The 24033-nt window shown below is 38.3% G+C and overlaps 1 protein-coding gene across 11 annotated transcripts in view; it reads right to left on the bottom strand.

The window, feature by feature from the left end:
* AGRN (agrin) overlaps nucleotides 1–24033 on the bottom strand; it is a 379838-nt gene that overhangs the window by 65378 nt on the left and 290427 nt on the right. For all 11 annotated transcript variants that reach the window (XM_063436014.1, XM_063436017.1, XM_063436016.1 and 8 more), the window contains 5 exons: nucleotides 23057–23257; nucleotides 12712–12863; nucleotides 9643–9748; nucleotides 5707–5817; nucleotides 3632–3796 (listed from right to left, as the gene is read on the bottom strand). In XM_063436014.1, coding sequence (XP_063292084.1) covers nucleotides 3632–3796; nucleotides 5707–5817; nucleotides 9643–9748; nucleotides 12712–12863; nucleotides 23057–23257 — 735 coding nt within the window. The remainder of the gene's footprint in view (nucleotides 1–3631; nucleotides 3797–5706; nucleotides 5818–9642; nucleotides 9749–12711; nucleotides 12864–23056; nucleotides 23258–24033) is intronic.

The raw sequence follows: 24033 nt of genomic DNA, 5'->3' as shown, positions 1-24033 counted from the left end.
ATAAGATGTGATATTAACAGCACAATAGACTTTAAATAATTAAAGACGGGAACTAATAAAGGTGTTAAGTAATTACAAGTACAATTTTTAAAACTTCAATACATCATGACTATCTAAAATATCAATCTTTATTGGCATGTCTATGTGAAAAGAATTGTGTTCTGTTGTTGACCATAAAGGACTATATTTAGAACCACCATCTTCCAGGATAAAGTCTTAAATGTGGTTCTTAAAAAATCAATAACCAAAAAAGCTCTCATTCAAAGAAAAGAATCAGAGTAAAACAATGCTCATAACCAAGTTTTACTCAACAAATGTCAGCATTCTACAGCCTGTTGAAATGTCCCACATTATTATTATTTATACCATGTTTTCAAGGGAGTATGTGTCTGTACATTATTTTCCAACCCAATAAATGGTTTTGAAATGTTATTACAGGCTGAGTAACATTGGTCCCCTAGCTACAGAACCTCAATATTACTGTCAGTACCTGCTAGACCCTCAGTTAGCAGGGGGGACCTCAAGCAACCATCCATCATGTCTGTGCTCCTTACACTCCCATTATGTCACTTAGAATCATGCCTTAGGCTTTCCACAGCTGAATCATTCGATGCCTAAGGCTCTTACAATCCAGCGGGATTCTCAGATTAAGGACAACTATTCTAAAAAAACAGTCTGTGTCCAAAATTATAGCTACACTGAAAGTTTTAGCATAATGTATTTTGCCTGTGGAAATGCATGATTAACAATGCATTATCAGTTAGTTTTACAACCTTATTAAAAGAAAATCTAAATGGTTGCTTTTCTAAGTCAAATACAATTAGAATGGGGACATTACGAGGTTACAGATGAGCGTTTCGTTTGTGTCTTTTAGGTAAAACAAACCATCGTTAATTATTTTACTTACTCATTAAACTTTAATCACAACCTTAAACAGTGTTAAGAAGATTTCAGATCAATACAAATGCCATTTTGCAGAAAGCGATACGGTTGTTGAAAAGTTTGCAAGAACTTCATTCATTCGTGCTTTGCTTTAAGACAGTAGTTTTCAATTGAGGAGATCCCTATGGCATTCGTTTGCAACCAGTGTGCGTTTGCACTCGGGTATGTTTTAAGCTTTCTAAAAGAAGGCCAGGAACATATTAAATTCAGAGCTGTAGCAGGTTGAATGCAGACTTTAAAAATATGGGTTTATTTTTTTAATTTATTTTTTTTAAGTATTACCATTACAATAGGGTTTCTCCACTGGCAATTACCATTTAGTTAGAAGTATGCGTATCTCTCTAGTAAGGGTTCAGATATCTGTGACATTCATAAATTTACAAGCTGGCGATGCAGGTGAGCAAAGGAAATGCAGCTATTCCTGAAGGATGTATCAATCGAGATATGCCATACTCCACAAGTCTCTTGGACCAGGCAGAAGAGCACTTGTTTGGAGCCAGTGATTGGTAGAGCAGAGAAGGTCAAAATACATTGTAGTGTCAGTGCACGTTGCCTAGGGCCAATGTAGTGCACATCTCTGCAGAATACTTCAACAGCTGGCCAGTTTGGAATCCTGTCCTTCAATTTGGCACAAATGTTCACTGGGCTGACGTGCCTCCATTCCATCTGCTGATCGTCACCACCATAGCACTGCCTACCTCCTATTCCCAATTCCATTCCTCCCAATGCTACTATGACAGATGCTTAATGCAGAGGTGCATCAATGGAAATATTCATATTGCTGATTAGCTCACCTGTGCTCAAGCAAATATATAATTTTATCCTAGCCTCCAGACTGATCCTGTGGGAAGGTTTGAAGAATATTGCTTTAACAAACGGAATGCCTGCCTTTTTTTCAAGCATAGCACGTAATGATGCATAAGGTTTGGGGTTTAAAGGTCTCTAGAGAAAATGAGCAGCCACAAAACACTAAAGCATTTTTTAAAAATATATTTATGCTTTCTTTTTGTTATACATTTTTTAAAAAACCATTTGACTTGTTCTTATATTTCTTTGATCAAAAAAAAAAAACAAGTACAATGCAGATTCTATACTCGAGGGTCAAAGTTCTAAACACACTCAGTAGAAGCGTTCCATTGGTTTCCATGGTGACTGCTCCACTTTTAGAACTTTGTTCCAGAATTTCTCTTTATACACGACCTCCCATTTACCTTTCTTTCTATTATTTAACGAAGGCCATAAAGTGAGATTTCATCTTTTGTGAATGACTGCAACATCAAGAAACAACTGAAATACACTGTCAGTGTCACTACACTGGCACTAAAATCAGCCAAGTAAAACAAAAATCAGGTCTACAAAAAAAAATGTAATTGTGCCATTTTCTTTTTTTTTGGAAGGTGTAAGTGTGTAAGTGTGTTCTCATTTTATCTCGATTGTATGTGATTAGATGACAATGTAAATTACAAAATATGCACTTTAAAAAATACTGCACACTGGGAAAAAAATAATTAAAAGGATCACTATAGGGTCAGGAACACATACATGTATTCCTGACCCTATAGTGTTAACACCACCATCTAGCCCCCCTGGGCCCCACATGCCTCCATAAATATAGTAGAATCTTACTGTATTCAAGCCTGAAGTTGTAAATCTGCATGCTGTTAGACACAGAAAAACAAGCAGTCTGCTGACATGTGGTAGCCTGATCCAATCACATTGCTTTCCCATAGGATTGGCTGACACTGACAAAGAGGCAGATCAGGGGCAGAGACAGCATGATTCAAACACAGCCATGGCCAATCAGCATCTCCTCATAGAGATGAATTGAATCAATGAATCTCTATGAGGAAAGTTCAGTGTCTGCATGCAGAGGGAAGAGATACTGAATCACAGGATGCTGTGCACAGTGCTGCCCTGTGCTCTGCTGACAGCAGATCTGAGTGGATGGAGGCATACTATGCCTCCATCAACTCCGAAGTCCCTCTGGTGGCATTCTGAGTGACTGCAACTGGAGGTGTTCCTAGCTTTCAATGTACACACTGTATTTTCAAAAAAAATACAGTGTTTACATGAGAAAGGCTGCAGGGAGCTATAGTTCTCACCTGAACAACCTCATTAAGCTGAAGTGTCCCCTTAAAATTCTGTGTTGTACAGGTGGTTGAACCTCCTATAAGATTGGTGGCCAAACTGTAGATCCTCTAGTTGTTGAAGAACTACAACTCCCATGATTCTTTAACAATCTTGAGGCGTACAATACATTATGTCTTGTGTAGTTCCACAACAGCTGAGGTCTATCTTGTGGCCGTGCAAAATCTAGAACATTATCTGTAGCCCTGAACATAATACGGTAAAGATAAACAGAAACAGAACCAATTCAAACTTTGCACTAACACCATCAGTAACAGTAACATGTCTGCTCTTAAGCTGTCAAGTGTGGTTAAGGTGTGAATAAGCTACTTGGCTCTACCAGTGTATCTCTCTATTTATTCTTGCCATGTGGCAATGTAAGACTGATAAGCTGCAGTGTATTACTGCCCAGAGTCCCATTCTCTGTTGCGAATCTTTGACTGTAATATTATAATAATGATAAGATGTCGTAAGAAAGATGCAAAGAAAAGCTATGCAGTCAAATCGCTATGGTGATATCATGGCACATATCAACTTAACAAAACAAACAAAGGTTACTCACGAGTACAGCCGCTTTTCTTATCAGTCACTATGCCTCGGAAGTTCCAAAATCCGGGCTCACATCGGTCACACTTCAGTCCTCCCACCCCAGGTTTGCAAGAGCACTGACCAGTTGTGGGGTCACAGGTACCTGCGTAGGAGCCATGCTGGTTACATTGACAGCTGCCTGCGGAAATAGAAGGAATCTAAATTAGGGACCTGTATGGAGGTTAGTATCCTTCAAAAAAGGCCCCAAAGAGTGACATAAGGAAAAATGTCATTATACATTATTATTACTGGAAATAAATGACATCAAGCTTTGTAGTTCATCTCCTGGCTTACAACTGCTATTTTAGGGAGGTCATCTTTAGTCATCTTTAGTAAAAACAGATGGAAGGATTATTACACTAAAAAAAGGTTTTTGAGGTGACAGTCGTCGTTTATGTCACTGAAGGTATTTTGCATCTGTAATCTGTGTAGAATTAGAGGACTAATTTGAATATATTTCTACTCCAGGTCAGAGAGATGTTGATGACATTAATGAGGACATGTAGGTAATCAGAGTAAATGTATTGCATTTCCACCTCTGAATGTCATCGGTTAATCTGGTGATTTGCCCTGTAGAGAGGTACAGCCTCATTCCTCTAAGAGGTCATACTCATGCTTTGTAAAAAACAATAACTAGGAACAGTAGGAGTTAAATCTTTGCTGTCAGAGTTCCTCAAATGGAATTGTCTTTGTGGGAATAAAGTAATTAATCATTTAAGGGTTTTACTTCCTGAACACTGCAAGCAATGTCAATTAGTAAAACTTGTACTTCATATGACTAGAATTCTGCCCCATAATAACAGTCGGAATATTGAAAATATTGAGCCAAGAACAATTGGCAATATATGCAACCGGGATTCCTTTTAGACCCGATTTCAGCACTTACACAGTTAAGACAGCAACTACACCCTGGCATTAGTGGGAACGGTTCATACATCCATTTCCATCTGTTGAGGTATCAACTAAGGCATGGCACATTTGTAGGATAGACTGCGACTTTGGGATGAGTGGCTTAATCTTCAACTGGCTGGATGAAACATGTGCATTAAAGCAAGCGTGCTTGTCACTTCACAGCCATATATCCAAACTGTATTCCATGCGTCATCACAAGCAAAGGAGTAGGAGATGATCTAAGCTTTATTTTACATATCACAGGCTGGCAGAGGGAACAGCTGCTCCGGACTTATATCTCCCCATTTGCCAGCTATATTGTCTGGCATATAATGAAACTGTGGCTGGTTGAGATTTGCACATTGTTTCCAATTTATTTATTTATTTATCTTTTTAAGCATTTGCAGGTTATGGGTCAAAGAGGTGAAAATGAAAATGTTTCTCCGATAAGTAGCGTGCGTTGGCAAGTGCTTTGAATGAGTGTATCTGATAATATCAAGGTGAAGGTAGCCATCCCCCTCAGCACTGAATGAATGGTAATCTAGAAAGAATTTCTCGCTAAGTGGTACTTGTATCCCGTGGGGTACTTCGAAAGGGGAGCAGAGGGCCCTTCACTACCCGTTTAATTTACGCAGTTGCTAGTAGGAGTGCTTGTTGATAAATAAAGGTTTTATGTTAGTGGCACTTGGTTGGAAAATAAGTTTTAGACAACATTGAGAAGCGGGAAAATAATGAAAATAATAAATAATAAGTCTTAATGGGAAAGTAATTCTTCAAATTTATAGTTTCCAAAAGCCTGTATTTTACAGCAGACTGAGGGCTTATTATATTCTTAATAGTTTATTCACTTACTATTTTATGAACCCTCCAAATCGGTATAGATACACATTTTGAATGTATCAAAATGAGATATTTCAGATACAAGCCAATTGCTGCATCTTAACCCACTAATGACGGTGATTTAGACAAACCCCTTAATATCATGGCATTAATTATTAATTAATAAAGGACTACGGTGTTACAGCTCACTTAAAACAAAATAGTATTATAACAGAGATAGTAAACATTAAAAGTTCCATCTGTTTGTGTAACAAAGCAGTCTGTGACCCAAAGCTTGAGTGTGGATTCTAAGCCAAACAGTGACCTAAGGTATCTTACTTGGGCATCCCGCCAGACCAACACCGAGTGCAGCAGTGATATTGTCAGGACAGCAGCCGTACACGGTCTGACTGCAGTGTGGAACCAGGGAAGGAGAGCTGGTTGTAGTAACTGCAAAGAGAAGAAAATGGTCTGATTGCACTCCAGGAGTCATGTCCCCTTGTAAAGCAGATAAACAAGACTGCAGTGTATGTTGACTCTCCATAAATATCATCAATAATATAGAAACAGTTCATCATTAGTGTTGGAAGATGATAGTACATGATGGTATAAAACAGTGGGTTTGTAAATTATAGTATCTTCTACGTGGCATTCTAAGCTCAGTTCTTGCATTGTATCCATATAATCCTTGTCAATTATTGTCCTTCTATATAATAAGGTACAAAAAGAAACATGGATAACCTATGACCATGCATTTCCCAGGCAGATCTGGGCCTAAACATTTTTAAATGTCAGCTATCCAATGTGCAAGCATGCCATGATTTCATAGTGATTTGTTTATGATGCACTGGTATGGGTGCCATATATTTGCTGTATATATAATGTCTTCGAAGTGGGCATCAGGTAAGTTTGTTGTTAGTTTTGGATGTCCAGTATATGTTGTGATACAGGTACCTTGTGGGTACTAGATTTGATGTAGGTGGTAAATCGAGTGTGAAATGTGTGATATACCAAGTGAGTGCTGTATGTAGTACGGTTGTCATGGTGTTGACTGATGTATCACTTGTGTGAAGAAGTGAGATGTTTGAGACAGAATGTTTATTAGCTGGGTTGAATGTTTGCAAATAAGAATTGGGGTTGAGTAACCATACTCAGTTCTGCTCCTTGACAAGTATGAAGGTAGTTTTGGTCTGCCGATGCCAAAGTGTCATGGATATGGGGCTTTCGGTAATAAAGAGATGGGAAATAATGTTTTATGAAATAGCAATCCAAAAACAAAATCCCTGCCTGGGAGAAGGTATTTTCTACAATGCTGGTAGAAAGAGGACTAATTAAATATGGTTCTGGAAAAGCATTATGAGAAATATGGTAATCAGCAGCGGTTGTCAGTTTATGAATATAAACATGGATTGGAATGTTTTACACATTCCATCTATTGAGGTTCAGACCAAAATAATCACGGCAAGTTGTCTAATCTACAATTAATTGGATATGGAAGGTTCAAATGTCAGAGCAACCATGAGTTGCATATTAATTTATCTTTCTTTTTTTTTTAAATAAAGTACAGTCCTCTAATCAATAACCAACATTTCCTCAAGGTCTTACAAAAAAAAAGTATATAGAAAGTAACATTTTATACCTCAAGGGTCTATTCTGGCCTGCCCCAAATATAAGACACATATAACAATTCACCTAAACAAATCAAGTAGTTACAATTCACCTTGCACCACTGACACCTTTTGACCAACTACAAACACCTCCATTGGCAGCAACCTGCCTTCTGGGCCTCTACCTCATTTATTTTTGCAATTACTCAACTTTACAGTAACCAGAGCCTTGAGTTCGGCTCTTGGACAATCAGTAGTCAATGACACAAGACAATACGCACCAAGCTAAAATTTCCACATTTGTAAAAAAAATAATATATAAAAAATATATCTTAGACCTTTTAGCCATCACTCTATTTGAAACTAGAGTATAATATATGAAATAACTACAATTACCAGAATTTACAAGAAAATCTGACCTTTCGTGACTTCTTATACAGTAAGTTCATTCTCCCATACATTGCAAGAATCACTTATTGGCACAGCCAGGTATATTTGCGCTAAAAGCTGGAGATGATTGATGATTTCGAACCAACAAAATCAAAAGCACAAACGAATTAACTTATCATATATCATAAAAGTCATGCTTGGAAACTGACCAAAATTATGTGCATGGAAAAAACTGTCAAAAAAAACATGATTCTTATACAGATGTCAGACACTGAAAAGAAAATCAAACCTAATATTTAGCTACACTTAACACAATGGAGTCTAACACTGCCGTATATTAATTTAAAAGTAACATTTCTTTTCTGTGGATCTTGGTATGTAGGCGCCTTGATGTGACAGGCATTGTAAAACGAGCAATCAAGTTGAAATGTAACATTTGAGTCTGTGTTTGCTACTTTGGGAATTAGTGGGTTGTTTTTTTCTATTCCAGGAGTTTGCTAGAGAAAGAATCTTATCAACTATTTTCTTCACCCTGGGGGCAATTAGGAAACATTTAATAATATAATAAACTTTTAACCGTTTCATCTCCTGGAGAGCTGTGAAAATAAGGGCTAATATTAAAGGGTCACTATAGGTTCAGGAACACAAACGTGTATTCCTGACCCTATAGTGGTTAACCCACCATTTAGGTGGCTTTCCCCCCCCTATAAAAGCTTATAGCTAACCTTATTTCCAGCACAGCACAGATCTTCTGGCGCTGGCTCCGCCCCCTTTGTGACATCATCGAAATGGCCGATTTTTTTGCCAATCCAATGCTTGGGGCAAATCGGCATGGGGGCGGGGACAAATGCCGTTTTGGCCAATCAGGACCTCCTCATTGAATCAATGCATCTCTATTAGGAAAATTCAGCGTCTCCATGCAGAGCGTGGGGACGCTGAATGTCAGGGCTGCCTACTGTGCAGCGCTGAGCCAGGAAGCCCCTCCAGTGGCCATCTGAGGAGTGGTCACTTGGAGGTGTCCCTAAGGGCAATGTAAACACTGCCTTTTCTCTGAAAAGGCTGTGTTTACATGAAAATGCTTGAAGGGAGCTATTATACTCACCAGAACAACTACATTAAGCTGTAGTTGTTCTGGTGACTATAGTGTCCCTTTAAGTAGGGGATGATAAAATTAAGGAGTTTAAAAAAAGAGGAGAGAGAATAGAGTGAACATTAATAGATAATCAAATGAGACAATTTGATTAGCCTAGGAAGAAGGAATATGTGGTCTAAAATACGAGTACAGAAGTTTAAACAATACAAGAGAGAAAACGACACAGAAGGTGGGAGGACTGAAACATTAATGTGGGTGTGGATTGATGTTTATTTGGATAGATGTTTATTGTTATTATGCCTTGCTCATGCAATCTCTCAGTACAACTTGTCTTTGAAATTAACTATTTTTGGTTGGAGCATCGGCCAGTAGTATTTATGAATATGTGCAGATAATAGGTAAACATTGCACCAGGAAGAAAGGATGTAAGATCAGCAGCACTTAAAGGGAAACTCCACTGCCCAAATACAAAATAAATAAAAAGCACTGGTTAATAGCTATACCCTAAATGAAAACATGCATGCATTTATTTAGGCATTTTTACATTGGGGGTATTTGTAAAAATAGCTTGCAAAACCTGCAGTTTTCTTGTGTGCTGCCTTTGCAAGCCCTCCCCTTCTAACCACGCCCAGATTTTCTGTGGCTGTCCAATCACAACCTTCCCAATGCAGCTCTATGAGAAGACTTTGCAAGGCAGGTGCTCTGAGCACCTGAGGCTTCATAGAAGTATGTTGGAACAAAGATTGTAAAAATGACAGAATGTGGGGAGACTAAAGATAGGCAAAATGTCACCTTCCATGCACTACATGCAAACTGTATTTACGGGAAGCATCCATTTTCTTTGCAAACAAATAGAAACTGATTTCCGATGCTAAAAGCTCCTGGAAAAAAGTGATTTGTTGTAAGGTCTGTAGCTGCTAAACAGTTAAATGCTGCCTTTCATATTTAAGGCTTCTCACATACATAAGCCTCTCATCTGCTTACTGTTGTTTGTCAGCTGTATGACAATAATCCTAATCCTGCAGTGAATTTTTGCCAAGAAATTCTGCTCAGGAATGTGCAAGGCTTACAAATGGTAGGAAACGCTATCAGAGATCCCAGCAAGTCATGGAGAAAATAAAACAGTCCGCATGAGAAAAGAGATTATGGGAGACGGTAAACGTATGATAATCCCATCTGGCTCACCCCGGCAAGGGCCTTGTCCTGCGACGTACAGGTCCTGACGCCTTTCACAGCGAGTCTTCTTCAGCTCGCATTCATTGGAGTAAGTGACGCCATCAGATCCACATACCTGCAGTAATTGGAACAGGAAGATTAGAATGTGTGGCTCCACCTGAATGGGCACCGATTGGCTTTCAACAAACAGGCATTTTTTTACATTACTTTATCCATTTCAATATGATTGCAAATTCACTACAATACCGTAAATGGCTGATGCTTGAAGTTTTACAGGTTAAATTGGAGCTAACGATTTAACTTTTTCTTTAAATAAATAAAATGTGCTTTACAAAATCCTAAAAACCCATCTATTTAAATAATCTGTTTAAAATATTGTGGGGGGGTTTTACGACTGTTTAGCTAAATTGTTGCCTTTTTGGTTTATTTGCAAAACTTTAAATTTTTTTAAACTTACCTTTATTCTTCCAGGACAGGCCCTTCACTATAGCCCAATGCTCCACATATGAAGTCTTTAAGAATAATGACTTTTGTCAGGTGTTTCTCATACACATGCACTGAAGGTATACTGCGCATGTGCAGCAATTGTCATAATTGGCCAATCGAGTGCCTCTACTAGAGAAGTATTGATTTCAATGTTTCTCATAGAGAAGCATAGGATGCACACAGCATAAGCCATCACCATTTCTTGCATGCTGAAACCAGGTGTCAGATAGATTTAATAATTGCCTCTATTTTAGCCCCAAACCACTGACAGGTGTGGAACGTGCAAAATGTAAACAGTTCTGTTTCTGAGAAATTACACCATTTTCATTTGCTAGGTTGCAGGAAAAGCATCTATACCCCAAAACCACTTCATTAAGGCCAAGCAATTTGGGGGCTTAGACAGTCCCTTTTTCTTTCAGTAGAATGATGTTGTTTTTCCGGTGTTCAGCAACAGATTCTTTACTTTGAACACTTAATGAAACCTTGGTTCGATGACAGACAGCCAATCGTTGTAATTAATGGCATTAATTCTGCAGAGACATGAGCTACTAGTAGCGAACCTTTAGGATCAATGCTCTGGGCAGCTCTATTTAATATAATCATTAGAGTTATCAAACAAAGTAATGTAAGTTTAGATATTTTTTTCCGCTGTGTTTGCATTCCATGTAACAAAATAGAATAATACTAAATAAGAACCAGTCAATATAAAGCTATATATAGTTTAACAAATTATATATAATATTTAAAAAAGTACTTAATTTAGTTTCAAACCCTTAAACATACCCCCAAGATTTGAAATGGACAAAGATGGACACTTTAATTTTAGTGGTGTGATTAAGGGAAGGTTTTTTTTGAGAAAGCGTAGGAGACTTACTTATAATTTATGCAGATAAATGTAATTTAGAAGAAGAACAGTGTATGTTGCTTACACTAACTGATTTCTAGACACATTTATTGTAGTTTATCGACACATTACTGTGAGTATTATTGCTGTGGAGCTCTGTTATATACCCAGACACATTACTGTGAGTATTATTGCTGTGGAGCTCTGTTATATACCCAGACACATCAACAACAAAGAGATCCTAGAAACCAGGGGCATTAGGATAGAAAAGAGGGACAGAGGGATTTAGACCCGAAATAGGGACTGGCCCTGCTAAATAGGGACTCTTAGGAGGTATGCATAAAAATGTGATGTACTTGAAGCCACTTTACTAACATTTATTGCAAAGGAAAGGAACCGCGTAGTTAGTTATTCAGATAATAATGCCATGCAGCACCAGTTGAAAGGTCAACAAGAGATTGGTCTTATCGGCATGTTTGTTTAAAATAGGGCTGTCAGTAATCACGCAAAAATTTGTTGAACAATATAACAGAGGGAGTGATTGTGAAAAGGTTATTTTAGACATTGTATTTAATGTTAAACTATTACTGCATCAACTGCTTTGGTGATAATGAAGTTTGCCTTTAACCCTGATGGGACTTTACAAATGAATGTTCGTCGGCTAAAGAGTAACACCTGTACTGCACTTGCATTTTTTATCAACCCGTTACATTGACGGTGGAACGTTTTAAAGGACCACTCTAGGCACCCAGACCACTTCAGCTTAATGAAGTGGTCTGGGTGCCAGGTCCCTCTAGGATTAACCATTTTTTTTTTATAAACATAGCAGTTTCAGAGAAACTGCTATGTTTATAATAGGGTTAATCCAGCCTCCAAATCCTCTAGTGGCTGTCTCACTGACAGCCGCTAGGCGCTTGCGTGATTCTCACTGTGAAAATCACAGTGAGAGCACGCAAGCGTCCATAAGAAAGCATTGTAAATGCTTTCCTATGAGACTGGCTGAATGCGCGCACAGCTCTTGCCGCGCATGCACATTCAGCCGAAAGGGAGGATCGGAGGCGGAGAGGAGGAGGAGAGCTCCCTGCCCGGCGCTGGAATAAAGGTAAGTTTTAACCCTTTCCTCAGTCCGGCGGGAGGGGGTCCCTGAGGGTGGGGGCACCCTCAGGGCACTATAGTGCCAGGAAAACAAGTATGTTTTCCTGGCACTATAGTGGTCCTTTAAGTACAGACGACAAGGTATGCAGATGCGAAAAAATTCAAACCCTGAATTCAAGTTTTTGCACCAGATAAACAGAAAGGCAGCCTGTTATTCACTCTGAACATTCTGAAGCAGAGATACATAAATAAAACATAAACAATTAGACTGCTAGCAATTTGGCAAGCATAAAAATATAAAATTTGACTCTCTGTATCGTACTAAATTAAAATCCTCATGGCAAAATGAAGGCAAAAATAGCTGATATGGAAAACTTTGCCAACTTTGCCGAAGTCACAGCTTCGTTATTTAAGACAAATATTTTTAGTTTAAATTTGGAATAATTTGGAGTTTAGTGAGTAACCTTGTCTATCACATCATACTATGCCATTGTCGTACACCAGGTACATTTTAAAGAAATAAATGTTGGTTTATTTAGATTCTATTTCAAATGAACTATTTTGAAATATTAAGTGCATGCATTTGCACATTGGTTCCTTCAAAAAAATGATTACATTAGGCACTGCAAGAATAATTCTCAAAGTATTCTTACCAAATTACGCAGCACTGCATGGCAAGTGAAATCACAGACACATCGATCGTCTTCTACATCCTCGTCCCAGGAACCTCCGTAACGCCTACAGCGATCTTGTTCACACTCGCTGTCCTCGCCAGACCCAGACCCATCTGTACCAGAACCACATTCTGGAACAAAAATAATAAAATAAAAATGTATAGCTCTGAGTTGGCAGCTGAGTCAAGAGAAAAATCAAATATGCCAGTGCACACACTAATGGCTATGAAATTAGATTACTAGAACGAAAAAAACACAACTTTTGTGAGACGTATACATTTTTTACCAAGAAATAAAGTACAATTATTGAATGACGTTTTTATTATTAGATTCAACTGCTAGGGCAACAATAGCCAAGTCTGCAAAGAAGGTGTTAAATTGATGTTCTAACACTGAATGAATATGGCTAATAATACTAGCCAATCAGAATGCACCTTCTAAACATTGTTGCCTCACATAGCCTTTAATTATGAATAAACAGGCGCATTCATGAACCCAGCTTTGATATGAGCATTTAAGACCTGTCAAGTCAGCTCTTTGAATATTTCAGCGGTATTATTATTATTATTATTATTCAACATTTGAACTTTTTTACTTCTTGTTTCAAAGTAATAAACTTTCCTTTTAGCACGAATGTAACAAGCCTTTGTGAATGTCAAGGTCGCTGGAAGTCAATACATGGAGAAACTATGCTACGTGAAGCTCTTTATTATGGGATAAATGCAAGATCGGCTAACAAATTCACATGTTAATCTCCTGTCAGAAAGCACACATAGTCGGCAGCTAATTTGCATTTTGCTTCAATTGTAGGGCAAAAGGTTAATGCTATTTGCAATTATATTTTTCTGTATCTTTGCTTCTACAAAACGGATACTATTCTTTTAGCGCGCAGAGACATGAGTTGAGTCATACATTAAGAATGATGGAAGATCCTGCCCTTTCCTTGTCCATCCCACTGACACTTCATTGCATTCATAACAAACAGGTCACATTTGTAATGGCTAAGAGTGGAGTAACAACGAGGGTTAACGGGAAGTACACCACAAACATGGCCTCCGGTTCAAATTGGCCTAAATGTTCTACACTCTTTGCTAATTTGGATTGTCGGAGTAAGGAGTCTTCTCTAGTCAAGTTCCTTTGCCGTTTGTGCTATGGAAGATAATTCATGTCTGTAATATAACATTATATCTGTCAGTTGTACCATTATTACGGGAAACCTATGTTGGCTCCAGGAGTTCAAAGTCTTTTATTGTGTTCACCCATAGACATAACTCTCCAAGACCTGGGCCAAGATGATGTCGAAAGGATAAAGATGTGAAATTAGTGTATGCAAATACATGATAGAGAATTCCAAAAAGCTCCACAGGTAGTGGCTACACTCCTAATGGCAGTAAATAGCAACACTAATGGCACAACATTTGAACAAGTCTACTTTTCCATTTAAAAGACTAAAGCGACACTCGCAGTTGCCATACTTTACCAGACTATGGAAAGACTCCTTAGAAACCAAATTGAGTGAAATGGAGTGGATCACTATCTTTAAAGCGATCTTTCATTACCACTCCAGCATCCCTCAGCAGGAAATTAACTATAAGTTTGTTTCACAATGGTACACCACCCCAGTGGATATCCATAGATATGACCCAACCACAACCACCAATTGTTGGAGATGTGGGGAAGTCAAGGGGACTTTTCAACACATTTGGTGGTCGTGCAAACTGATTTCAGACTTCTAGAAAAAAGTATGGAATACCGTAAATACAGTAACGAAAGCGAACATCCCCCACAACCCCCGAGACACTTCTTTTCCTCCACATTAAACTACCATGAACACAACTCAAGCACTCCTTATTATACTTCATGCTGACAGCAGCCAAATCCATAGTGGTAGGTCTATGGAAATCGCCAATACAGCCCTCTAGGAGGGACTTGTACACAAATACTTTCATACAATGGAGGAACTTAGATGGGGTTCATTAGATGAATACTATAGATACACAGCCATATGGCAACCATGGACACACTTCATGAAAAGGACACCACAGTGACTCTTCAAATATATAGATTAGCAAAATCCTTCTGAGTTACTGACATACTCGTACGGTCTAAAGGCCCCCACTATGACAACCTTAGAACACCCAGCCGGGTCAAGACATCCCTCAACTAAATCAAGGTTCATTGAAGGCACTACACCCCACGATTAGTCCGGTGACACATAGGTATTACAATGGATGTGATAGATGTTATAAATGTGATCGTTATTTTAGTTTGGTTTGTTTTAATGTTAAAATACTAGACAGGAATCTCATGCTCACATGGACAAGGCCATATGCTGTGCTCACTGCGATAAATCAAACCTGCACAAGGATTATAGCACATAACATAAGAAGTCCAGGTACATGTACTATGATTCATGTCCATTTCCCTCAATGGGGCGCACACTAGTACCCAATGTCCACTATATGGAATGTATAACATGTTAAAGACCAGTGAAATCAAATGCGCTTACAGCACGGAATATTGTTTAGAGCCAATGTAGATGTCTTGATGTCTATATATTTGTGAACATGCATTGGGTACTCTGCACTTTGTATATGTGAACATGTATCAATGTATTGATGTATTGATAGGTATTGCTTTGTCATTTAAAAAAAAAAAAATAATAAAAACAAAATAAATTAAAAAAACAAAAACAAAAATAAACTAAAGCGGTTGAAATAACTAGTTGGTTAATGTACCACCTACACAATTTGCTCAAAGTTCAATATAAAAACAGATATTATTACTATCAATCCACATTCTGTGGAATCATAAACATTTACAACGATGGAGTGTGACGTTTTACATTTTACGGAACAGAAAATTGCCAATAGCAACATTTCTTTTACTTCCTGTCAACAGATCACATGACAATGATCGGAAATAAACGTAAATGTGAACGTACATCCATGAAATGTACAATTAAACGTGGTGTACCTTGTCTTAAATGAGCGACATAAACAAGGTCTCATTGCCATTGGAGGTAACTAAAAACCTCCATTTGTTTAAATATACATAGGGATTTGGGAAAGAGCGCAGGTAACTTTTTTCTTTGTTTTTTTACTGGACATAAACAAGGTATCTGAAAATATCTGCTTCCCAAAAAAACTATCTATATTAATAGAGATTGCACAAATTATCCAAAAAGAACACAAACTGTTAATACTGGTAAGTGCCTGAATCAATAACATTGCATGTACCTCTGAAATGTATGTAAACCACTAATCCTAGCAAAGGCAATAACGATAGACTGTTGCTTTGTTATTCAATTGGTGTAGGCCTGGTTCACATTATTTGAATTACATTTTGACATATATTTCCCAAAAGTAGAAAGCCGCTCCGGAATACAAAGCTTTTATATTAAAGAAAATATCTCTAGTATTGATAAGAATTACAGAAATACTGATTTTGTAGATATGCGTTAAATAAATACTGAAAGCCAAGGGTGTGTGATTCTGCGAGGATCTGAAGTGTGAAATGAAAGCGTCCCTATCAGTCCGCCCCGGTCTATTTACGTAAAACGATCACCAGTTATCAGGAGATAAAAGGCAGAGGAGCGGAGAAAAGTCTCTCTTTCAAGTCAATACTGAGCTGGCAGAATCGTCTGATTTGCTCCCAGCCCCCACTCCATTTCAGCATATATCCCAAACCCCATCCGAGCCATGCAGCGTTAATGAACTCGTGGTAATTACACTTGCGCTGAATACGAGACGGGATATTAAAGGCTCTCGCTCATAAACGATCACCCGAAAGCCAGAATCACCCCCCGAGCGTTGCTAGGAGACTACTCAAATATACCCTTATTATCTATCACTGCTCAGCTCCCCGGAGAAACGCAGAGCTGAGCAACAGGACAGAAATGTTCATCCTCTGCGCTTTCAAGAGAGTGCAAAATACAACAGGGGAATAAAGCCAAAATTATCATTGCCTTCACTCAGCGGTGGTTGCTACAATAAGTATAGAATGGAAACATTTGCAAAGCAGGCTATCTTGGAAACCAAAATACACACCGAGATTAGAATGTTTAATTTCATCAAGTTTTTTTTTTCTTTTCCAAAAAAATGCAGAGGACCGTGGAATTGATTTTCTAATTTCCTGCCAGTAAAACAATACGTTAATACCGTTTATGCTATGTGCTAAGGCAAGTGCTCTTACACAGAAATAACATTTTTTTTTAATAATAACTGTGCCGGGATTCGAAATTTTGAACTAAGCTGGTGAGATCTTACACATACGAGGCCTCAAGTTCATCACGTACAACTAAAGAGATAAACACAAATGCAACTTTATCAAAAAGATATAAACAAACTCACTTATATAAGTCAAATTAAACTATAGGATACATCCGACTTGCGAGGTATAGAAACCTATTAGCTACTAAACCGAGGCAGTTATAAGCTATCTTACTTTCCTTTCTTTAAATACCATTAAAGTACCAACACAATCTCACTAATTCTAAACATATGGAAAACATTGGGGTTATACTCTAGAATTCAGGAGTTTAACTTAGTTTCCTGGCATCAAAAGGCTAAATTTTAAGGCTTATGCCATCTTTAGATCTTACTCCATGCTCAGCAATGACAAGGATACTATCTATTTTTCGATCACCAGTGATGGTTAGGTGTGTTGATGACCTATGATGGCTAGATGTGTTGATGACGTGTGATGGTTAGGTGTATAAATGTGGATATGTTTAATTTAATTTTTATTTTCACTCTACAAGAAGCGCTTAATCGCAGTTCAAAAGCAAGCAATATAAAAGTAAATATAAAAGGGAGATTTAAGAGAGTGTCACGATCAAAAAAGTGATGCAAAAATGACAAAATGGTGCAATCACCATGGAAACGAAATAAATCATTGGGTACATTCTGCCGGCAATTACTTCACATTTCCAACTTTGCGTTTAATTACTTTAATAAACTTCTCCACAGTGTCTAAGTGTTTCTCTTAATGATAACCTATTCTGTTGGTTTGGAAACTCTGAGAAATCTTCTCCAGTGAAACAAAGGATGGGATGCTATTATCCCGTGTCAGATAATATCATTGCTTTGATAAATATTCTTCTAAATTGAACAATAAATACAGGAAATGTATATTTTTATTTCATTGAAATACGTTTTCCTTTTTCTGTATGGAGTAGTAAAGTATAATTACTGCCTGCCTTTGGCCTGTCACCACCAGAGGAAAAATCAAGACAGATGTTTTAATACCCATAAATCTACATAATCATGGGAAGGATGGAGGAGTAGATGATATGATATTAAGACGGGATGCAGTGAAGTTTCAGACACTAGATGAAGCAGATCTTATTTATGCCATATTAAAAAAGCAGCAGAATTTCTTATATAAGGGGGTCTCGTTTCCAACATCACTTTATATTTCCATACTGACTCGTATTTGTTTTTTCAGATGTAGAATGATCATAGAGGTCAAAAAGAGTCTTCAATGGTCGGAACTCTATCATGCCAACCAGTATGATCATCATATCCCAGATATTACTGTATCAATTAATGGTTAGTTGGGTCGTTTTTTTCATTTATGAGTGAGATAATTCCCAGAATCATACCTCCTCAGAGTGATTCAAGAACCTGACTAAATCTTCATCCTATTGTAAATTCTATGGAAATGAGATCTGAGATTTCTTAGATACATCTGAAGTGTCTAGGTTGATTGCTGGCAGATAATGTCATACCCTAACTGATGGCCTATAGATGATCTCCAACTCATGGGTTAGCTTAATTATCTAGAACAGCAATGTTGGGTAGCCAATTGTATATGTAAATGTTAATCTTTTTTTCAAAATTGCTTGGTGTTTGCAAAGAACAGTGTTTAACAGTGAGTCTTCAGCAGTTCTCTCAGCTGCTAATGAGTCCTTCAAAAGACTTAACTCAGATACATTGATTTTAAAAGCCATCACTCTTTCTTAATGTGCTGATAAATCACCCTTAATGTTCTTCACTCACCTTAAAGTAGGACCTGTCACAATGGAACAATTTGGGTCCTGTCTAATGAGCAGTTAAACTGAGATATAGATATAGACAGAGAGAGATCCAGATCGAGATCAGGTCCAGACGGACAGACAAGTGCTGGCCAACCAGATATTACGATGGTGGACAAGGAATGAACAAAGGCTGTGGTAGTGGATGTGGCAATACATGACAATATTGACAAATGACAATAGCATGAATGTGGCAAGTGTAATCCCAGTGTATTTAGAAGTGCTCAGATTTCTAACCTGGTGGGACATCTGAGAGCTCTTTTCAGAAAAGAGTAGTTATAGAAACAGTTAGAGGGATACTACATTGCCCAAATACAAACAAAATTTAAAAACACTGTTTAGTAGATATACTTCAAATGAAAACTTGTATGCATTTAATTATGCATTTTTTCATTGGGTTAGTTCTAAGGACAGCTTGCAAAACCTTGTCTTCAGCCTTTGCAAGCCCTCCCCTTCATATCCAGCCCCAACATTCTATGGCTGTCCAATCACAGACTTCCCAATGCAGATCAATGAGGAGTCTTTGCAAGGCAGGTACTCTGGGCAATTTCTGCCTCTTGAGGTCCGCTTAGCTAACGAAACCAGGAAATAACAGTCTGCTTGAAAGTAAGGGGTGTAACTAGCTAAATTCACAAGGTTCCATTTCTATTAAAATCTGCACTTTTTGCAAAATAAAAAAAAGGCACACTCTCCACACACAAAGTTTTTCAGCAAACTAAAGTGCTATAGGGGTCTGTAGTGTCCCTTTAAGACACTGTAGAAAACCAACAGATTTCCAGGCCTCACCTAGATGGGTGAGAGAGGAATTTTAGATAACATATACATATCGAAGTCCGTTTCAAGACAAATTGTCTAAAAGGTCGGATTGCATCCTGTCAACAAAAGGTGAGTAACTTGACTGGTAGTTCTTGTTGGACAAAGGGCATCATACAACATGTTTAAAGTATAGATATTTGCCAATAGCAAACTGGCACCTCTGGCAAAGCAGCAGCTGGAACCTGGCAATAATAACACAACCCTTCTCATTTTACTATCCCAGTACAAATGAATGCCCTTGCAGTTGATTCATATACAGGTGCTACATAACAGGTGCAGTGTAAACACCAGCTGTCCAAGCTTCATCTAGCATTTCTATACCTTACGCTGCCAAACAAGTGTATTATAAATTGCCTCTTGAACAAGAGAAAGAAGCACAATGTCATTAAAAATAAAATAGAAGCTTGCAAAGTTGCAGAACGCAGCGTCCATTTTTGTGAAAGAGCTCACTTTAATATAAGTCACATTTGGAGTGGGACGTTATTAATTACCTAATATGATATTAATTAATTATTACAGGTCTGAAGTGCACTTTCGGGAGAAGACACAAGATTTCGATTCTGTTTCTGTAATATTAGCAAAAGCAATCTGCATGTGATTATGTTTGGTCATTTGAATGCGTGCGTCGGAGAGGAAGATATCCTGCTAAAGGTGCAGAATCTGCTGCGAGATAAGTGACATGAACAAGCATTTTTAATTTAGAACCCGGACATGATGATATATTTCAGAGCAATGATAAACTATAACAACAATGCTAAACTTAGAAATGTTTTGGCAAATTGTTTTCTGAATCAAAGTGATTTGTTACAATATTACAAAGACAGCGCAAGGACGGGAATGCTTGTTGTGGAAAGATTTTCCAAGGTTACGAGCACTGACGCTGCCGTCAATGTTGGTATATCTATTGATATCATGGTGCAGAACGACCCACTGTATGCTCAGCGCTGACTGTAACAGATGTCACAGGCAACCTTTAATACTCCAGATGTTGTGGGCTACATCTCCGCAGATGCTTTGTCAGCATTATGGCTGTAACATTATGAGAGATGTAGTCCACAACATCCTGTCTTAGGGCATAAATAGCTCCATGTAACACTTATCCACATCGCATCGTATAAATATCTGGACAAGCCTTGTCTCCACATATCTCTTCTGTTGGCCTCTTTACTCCACTGTTCCCATCTTTCACGTATACTTACGTTAAAGGACTACTCTAGGCACTGGTTGGGACATAAAATTTTAATGATTAGGGGAGGGGAACTAGTGTCACACCCTCCCTGGCTCCCAACCATGGGTGACGTATGGGGTCCCTAATGTTAATAAGAAAGGGGGGGAGAGGGGAGCTAGTGTTCCCGCAAGCCCCCATCCATGGTCTTATAAAATAGGGGGGGCATGCCATTGTCCAACCCTAGATAATATCATGTCCCTCCTTAAACATTAGAATATTAGGGGCCCCCCACCGGACCCATGGGTGGGGGCCAGAGAAGGAGACACTAACTACACCCACATCATGGGTGGCCGTGGGTGCTGGGGGGACATTAGGTCCTCCACATGAAGTTGGAGCCTCCAGGTCCAGATTTAATTAATTGAGTCAGGATTTCCGCCATCCAGTGTCATTGGGCTCAGCTGAAATTCAGACCAATTTAAGGCCCAATGACGCTAAATTCCAAAATCCAGACATTGGTGAACTCCATTTTAAATGTCCAGATTTTGAAGTAAAAATGGCCCCGTGTGCAGCCGTATGGCATTGCCCCATTCAGTATTGAACCCTTTCAAGTGTAGTGGATTACCCTGTATAAGATTTGTGAGTTGTTACTAAACTGCAATCCATACCTTTAAAATCATACTTATACAAATATAAACTATGTTCATTTATTAAGCCATTCACTTTTCCTATATTGTTACCCCCCTTCACCCCCACCAATTACCTTTTATTTTTGTTAATAGCTCTAATTGTTTTAAATTAAAGAGTTGGAAAGAGGAAGTCTGTCAGCGCAGGATTACACAAAGTCACATGACTACAAAACGCATGCACAAAATTAAAAACGAGTTCAGTCAAAGGTAGCTGATAGGCACTGACAGGTAGAAAGCAATACACTTGGTGTATTCTGCAGTGCTCTAAGTCCTCTGCCTCACGCATTATATGTGTACACTTAAACAAGTACACGTTTAGTCTGATTATGTTAGAATTATGATGGGAATATAATATTACTTTTTTTATTGTCCAAATTACAATTTAAGGCTTAATACAAGAGTGAATAATGAATGCATATATAATTTATTGTTAGAACACATACTGCTCTTTTTTTTTGTTCAGTCTGTATATAGTAATTGCAGGAAGTGTCTGTGTTCTAAGGTACTGGATGTTCTTGAATCTTATACGGTGGTCTTGTGGTTGTGTAGGCAGTATATAATTTAGTTGTCATATTGTAATGACAATGATTAGTTGCGATAGTTCCTGGATTCAGACATACTTTGTTAAGCTCAGTTTTCCTCCATACTTTACGTGGATCTTTTTGGAAATGCTCACAGTTTAAAGGGGTACTCTAAGCAACATAATCACTGCTGGCTGCTATAGTTGTAGTGTTGCTTACAGCAGGCCTCCCAACGGCCCCGCTTTTGGCGGGACAGTCCTGATTTAGTTCCCTGGTGCCCTGCATCTGGGGACACTAGGGAAATGTCCACAGGTAACACAACACAAGTGCATCATTAGGTGGATTTGAGCTGTGGTCATATAGTGGTCATATAGTGAGCTCTTCACCCGTGATCCCTGCATGGCCCTGAAAGCTGGGGGCTGGCCAGGTAGCCTGTCAGTGCTACCCCTTTTCTGGTGGACACGCCAATTATGGGTGTTACTAGTGACGTGGATCGCGCCACTTTTGAGGACCCCTCAAGGATCCACCCACCCTATCCCAATTTTCCCTTCTAAATTGTTGGGAGTTATGGCCTAGAGTGTTTTGAAATCATCACACAATGTAATATCAAACCAATTACAAATGACCAGATATCAACAGGAGCTCTTCTCTGCCCTTATTGTGGGGCATAAATAATGTTGAAATATAACGTTCACATAGTGACAATGATAGGCTATGACCACTGGGATACCCACACCCAGACTTTCAGCCAAACAATGTCATTAAGGCTGAACTGAAAAGTGTACATTTTGGTGGTCCCTGGAGGTGGTCCCTTGGCAACAATAACAAGTTTGAGATTAAACCAGGAGATGATGCCAGTTTGCCAGGAAACTGTAACCAGCAATCTGTAGTGGTTATATTGCTTAGAGTGTCCCTTTAATTTAGTAATGTTATGCAAATCAAGAGAAGTGACTTTTTGTGATCAAAATCAGCACTCACTAGATCTTTGTTCTAGGATCTGAAAAATTAAATAACCTTTTTTTATTTGATGTGATTTTGAGATATATATATATAAATAAATGGCAATAGTAAACAGTAAATTGTAAAATGGAATTACCGTCGTCACAGGACCCGGCACGGGACACATCAATTTTCTTCATAAGCTTGCAGGACGCAGCCTGCAGCTCACACTGGTTATCATAGGTGACTCCATCACTGCCACAGACCGGGAGATAAGGCTGACGGTCGCACCGCTGGCACATGCATTGGTTGTTAACACATTGGGCGCCAAAGGTGCAGATGGTGTTTCCACAGGTTTCTGGAGGTAAAGGAGAGGCAGATGATTAAGAAAAGAAAAATGATGCAGGCTGCATGTCTAGCTTTATCTTTGTAAGAAGCTGGGGGAAGAAATCATAGCTTGGAGAAAAATAAAAGCCAGGACATCGGCAGACATGAAGCGTGGATAGCTAAAATTGTCAGAATACTACAGTATGACTATGTACAGAATAAAATAAACACGGTCACAAAGTTAATTAGACTTAAAAAAAACAACATCCAAAAGCTTATATGTTATACACGACTTGCAAATTGCTGCAAGAATGGTGTCACAGTGATACATAAATATGAATATTTATGGTAACGCCGTAAATATTGAATAATGAAAAGGATATATAAATTAAAAAAGGTGTAAAACAGGTTAACTCCAACCCACTTTTGCGGCAAGGGTTGCAAGAGCATGTGAGCAATGACGTTTCCAAAAAATATGTTTGTTTGTTTTTGTTTTTTGTTTTTTCAATTTTAACAGAGCTGGCCAGTCACACTTTTTCTTTTTTTTTTTTTCTGGAGTGGCAACATTTTATTTTAAATATTTTTTTTATTTTTATTTTTTATTTATTTATTTTTTACACAGGTTTCAATTGTAGTTGTTTAGTAATCTGCAGATCTCGGGCCTAGACACATAGCATTTTATATTATGTTACAGCTTGCAGTATTCAAAGATTGCCAGCTACGGCATGTTGATTTAGTGCCACCTACAGGCTAATTCATGCAGTTTATAGAGCTCCCAGTCCACCTGTATTTTCCATCCCTAAACTC

This window comes from Pelobates fuscus, chromosome 11 (genome assembly GCF_036172605.1).
Source record: "Pelobates fuscus isolate aPelFus1 chromosome 11, aPelFus1.pri, whole genome shotgun sequence".
NCBI lineage: Eukaryota > Metazoa > Chordata > Amphibia > Anura > Pelobatidae > Pelobates > Pelobates fuscus.
This window is presented reverse-complemented; position numbering and strand designations above follow the sequence as displayed.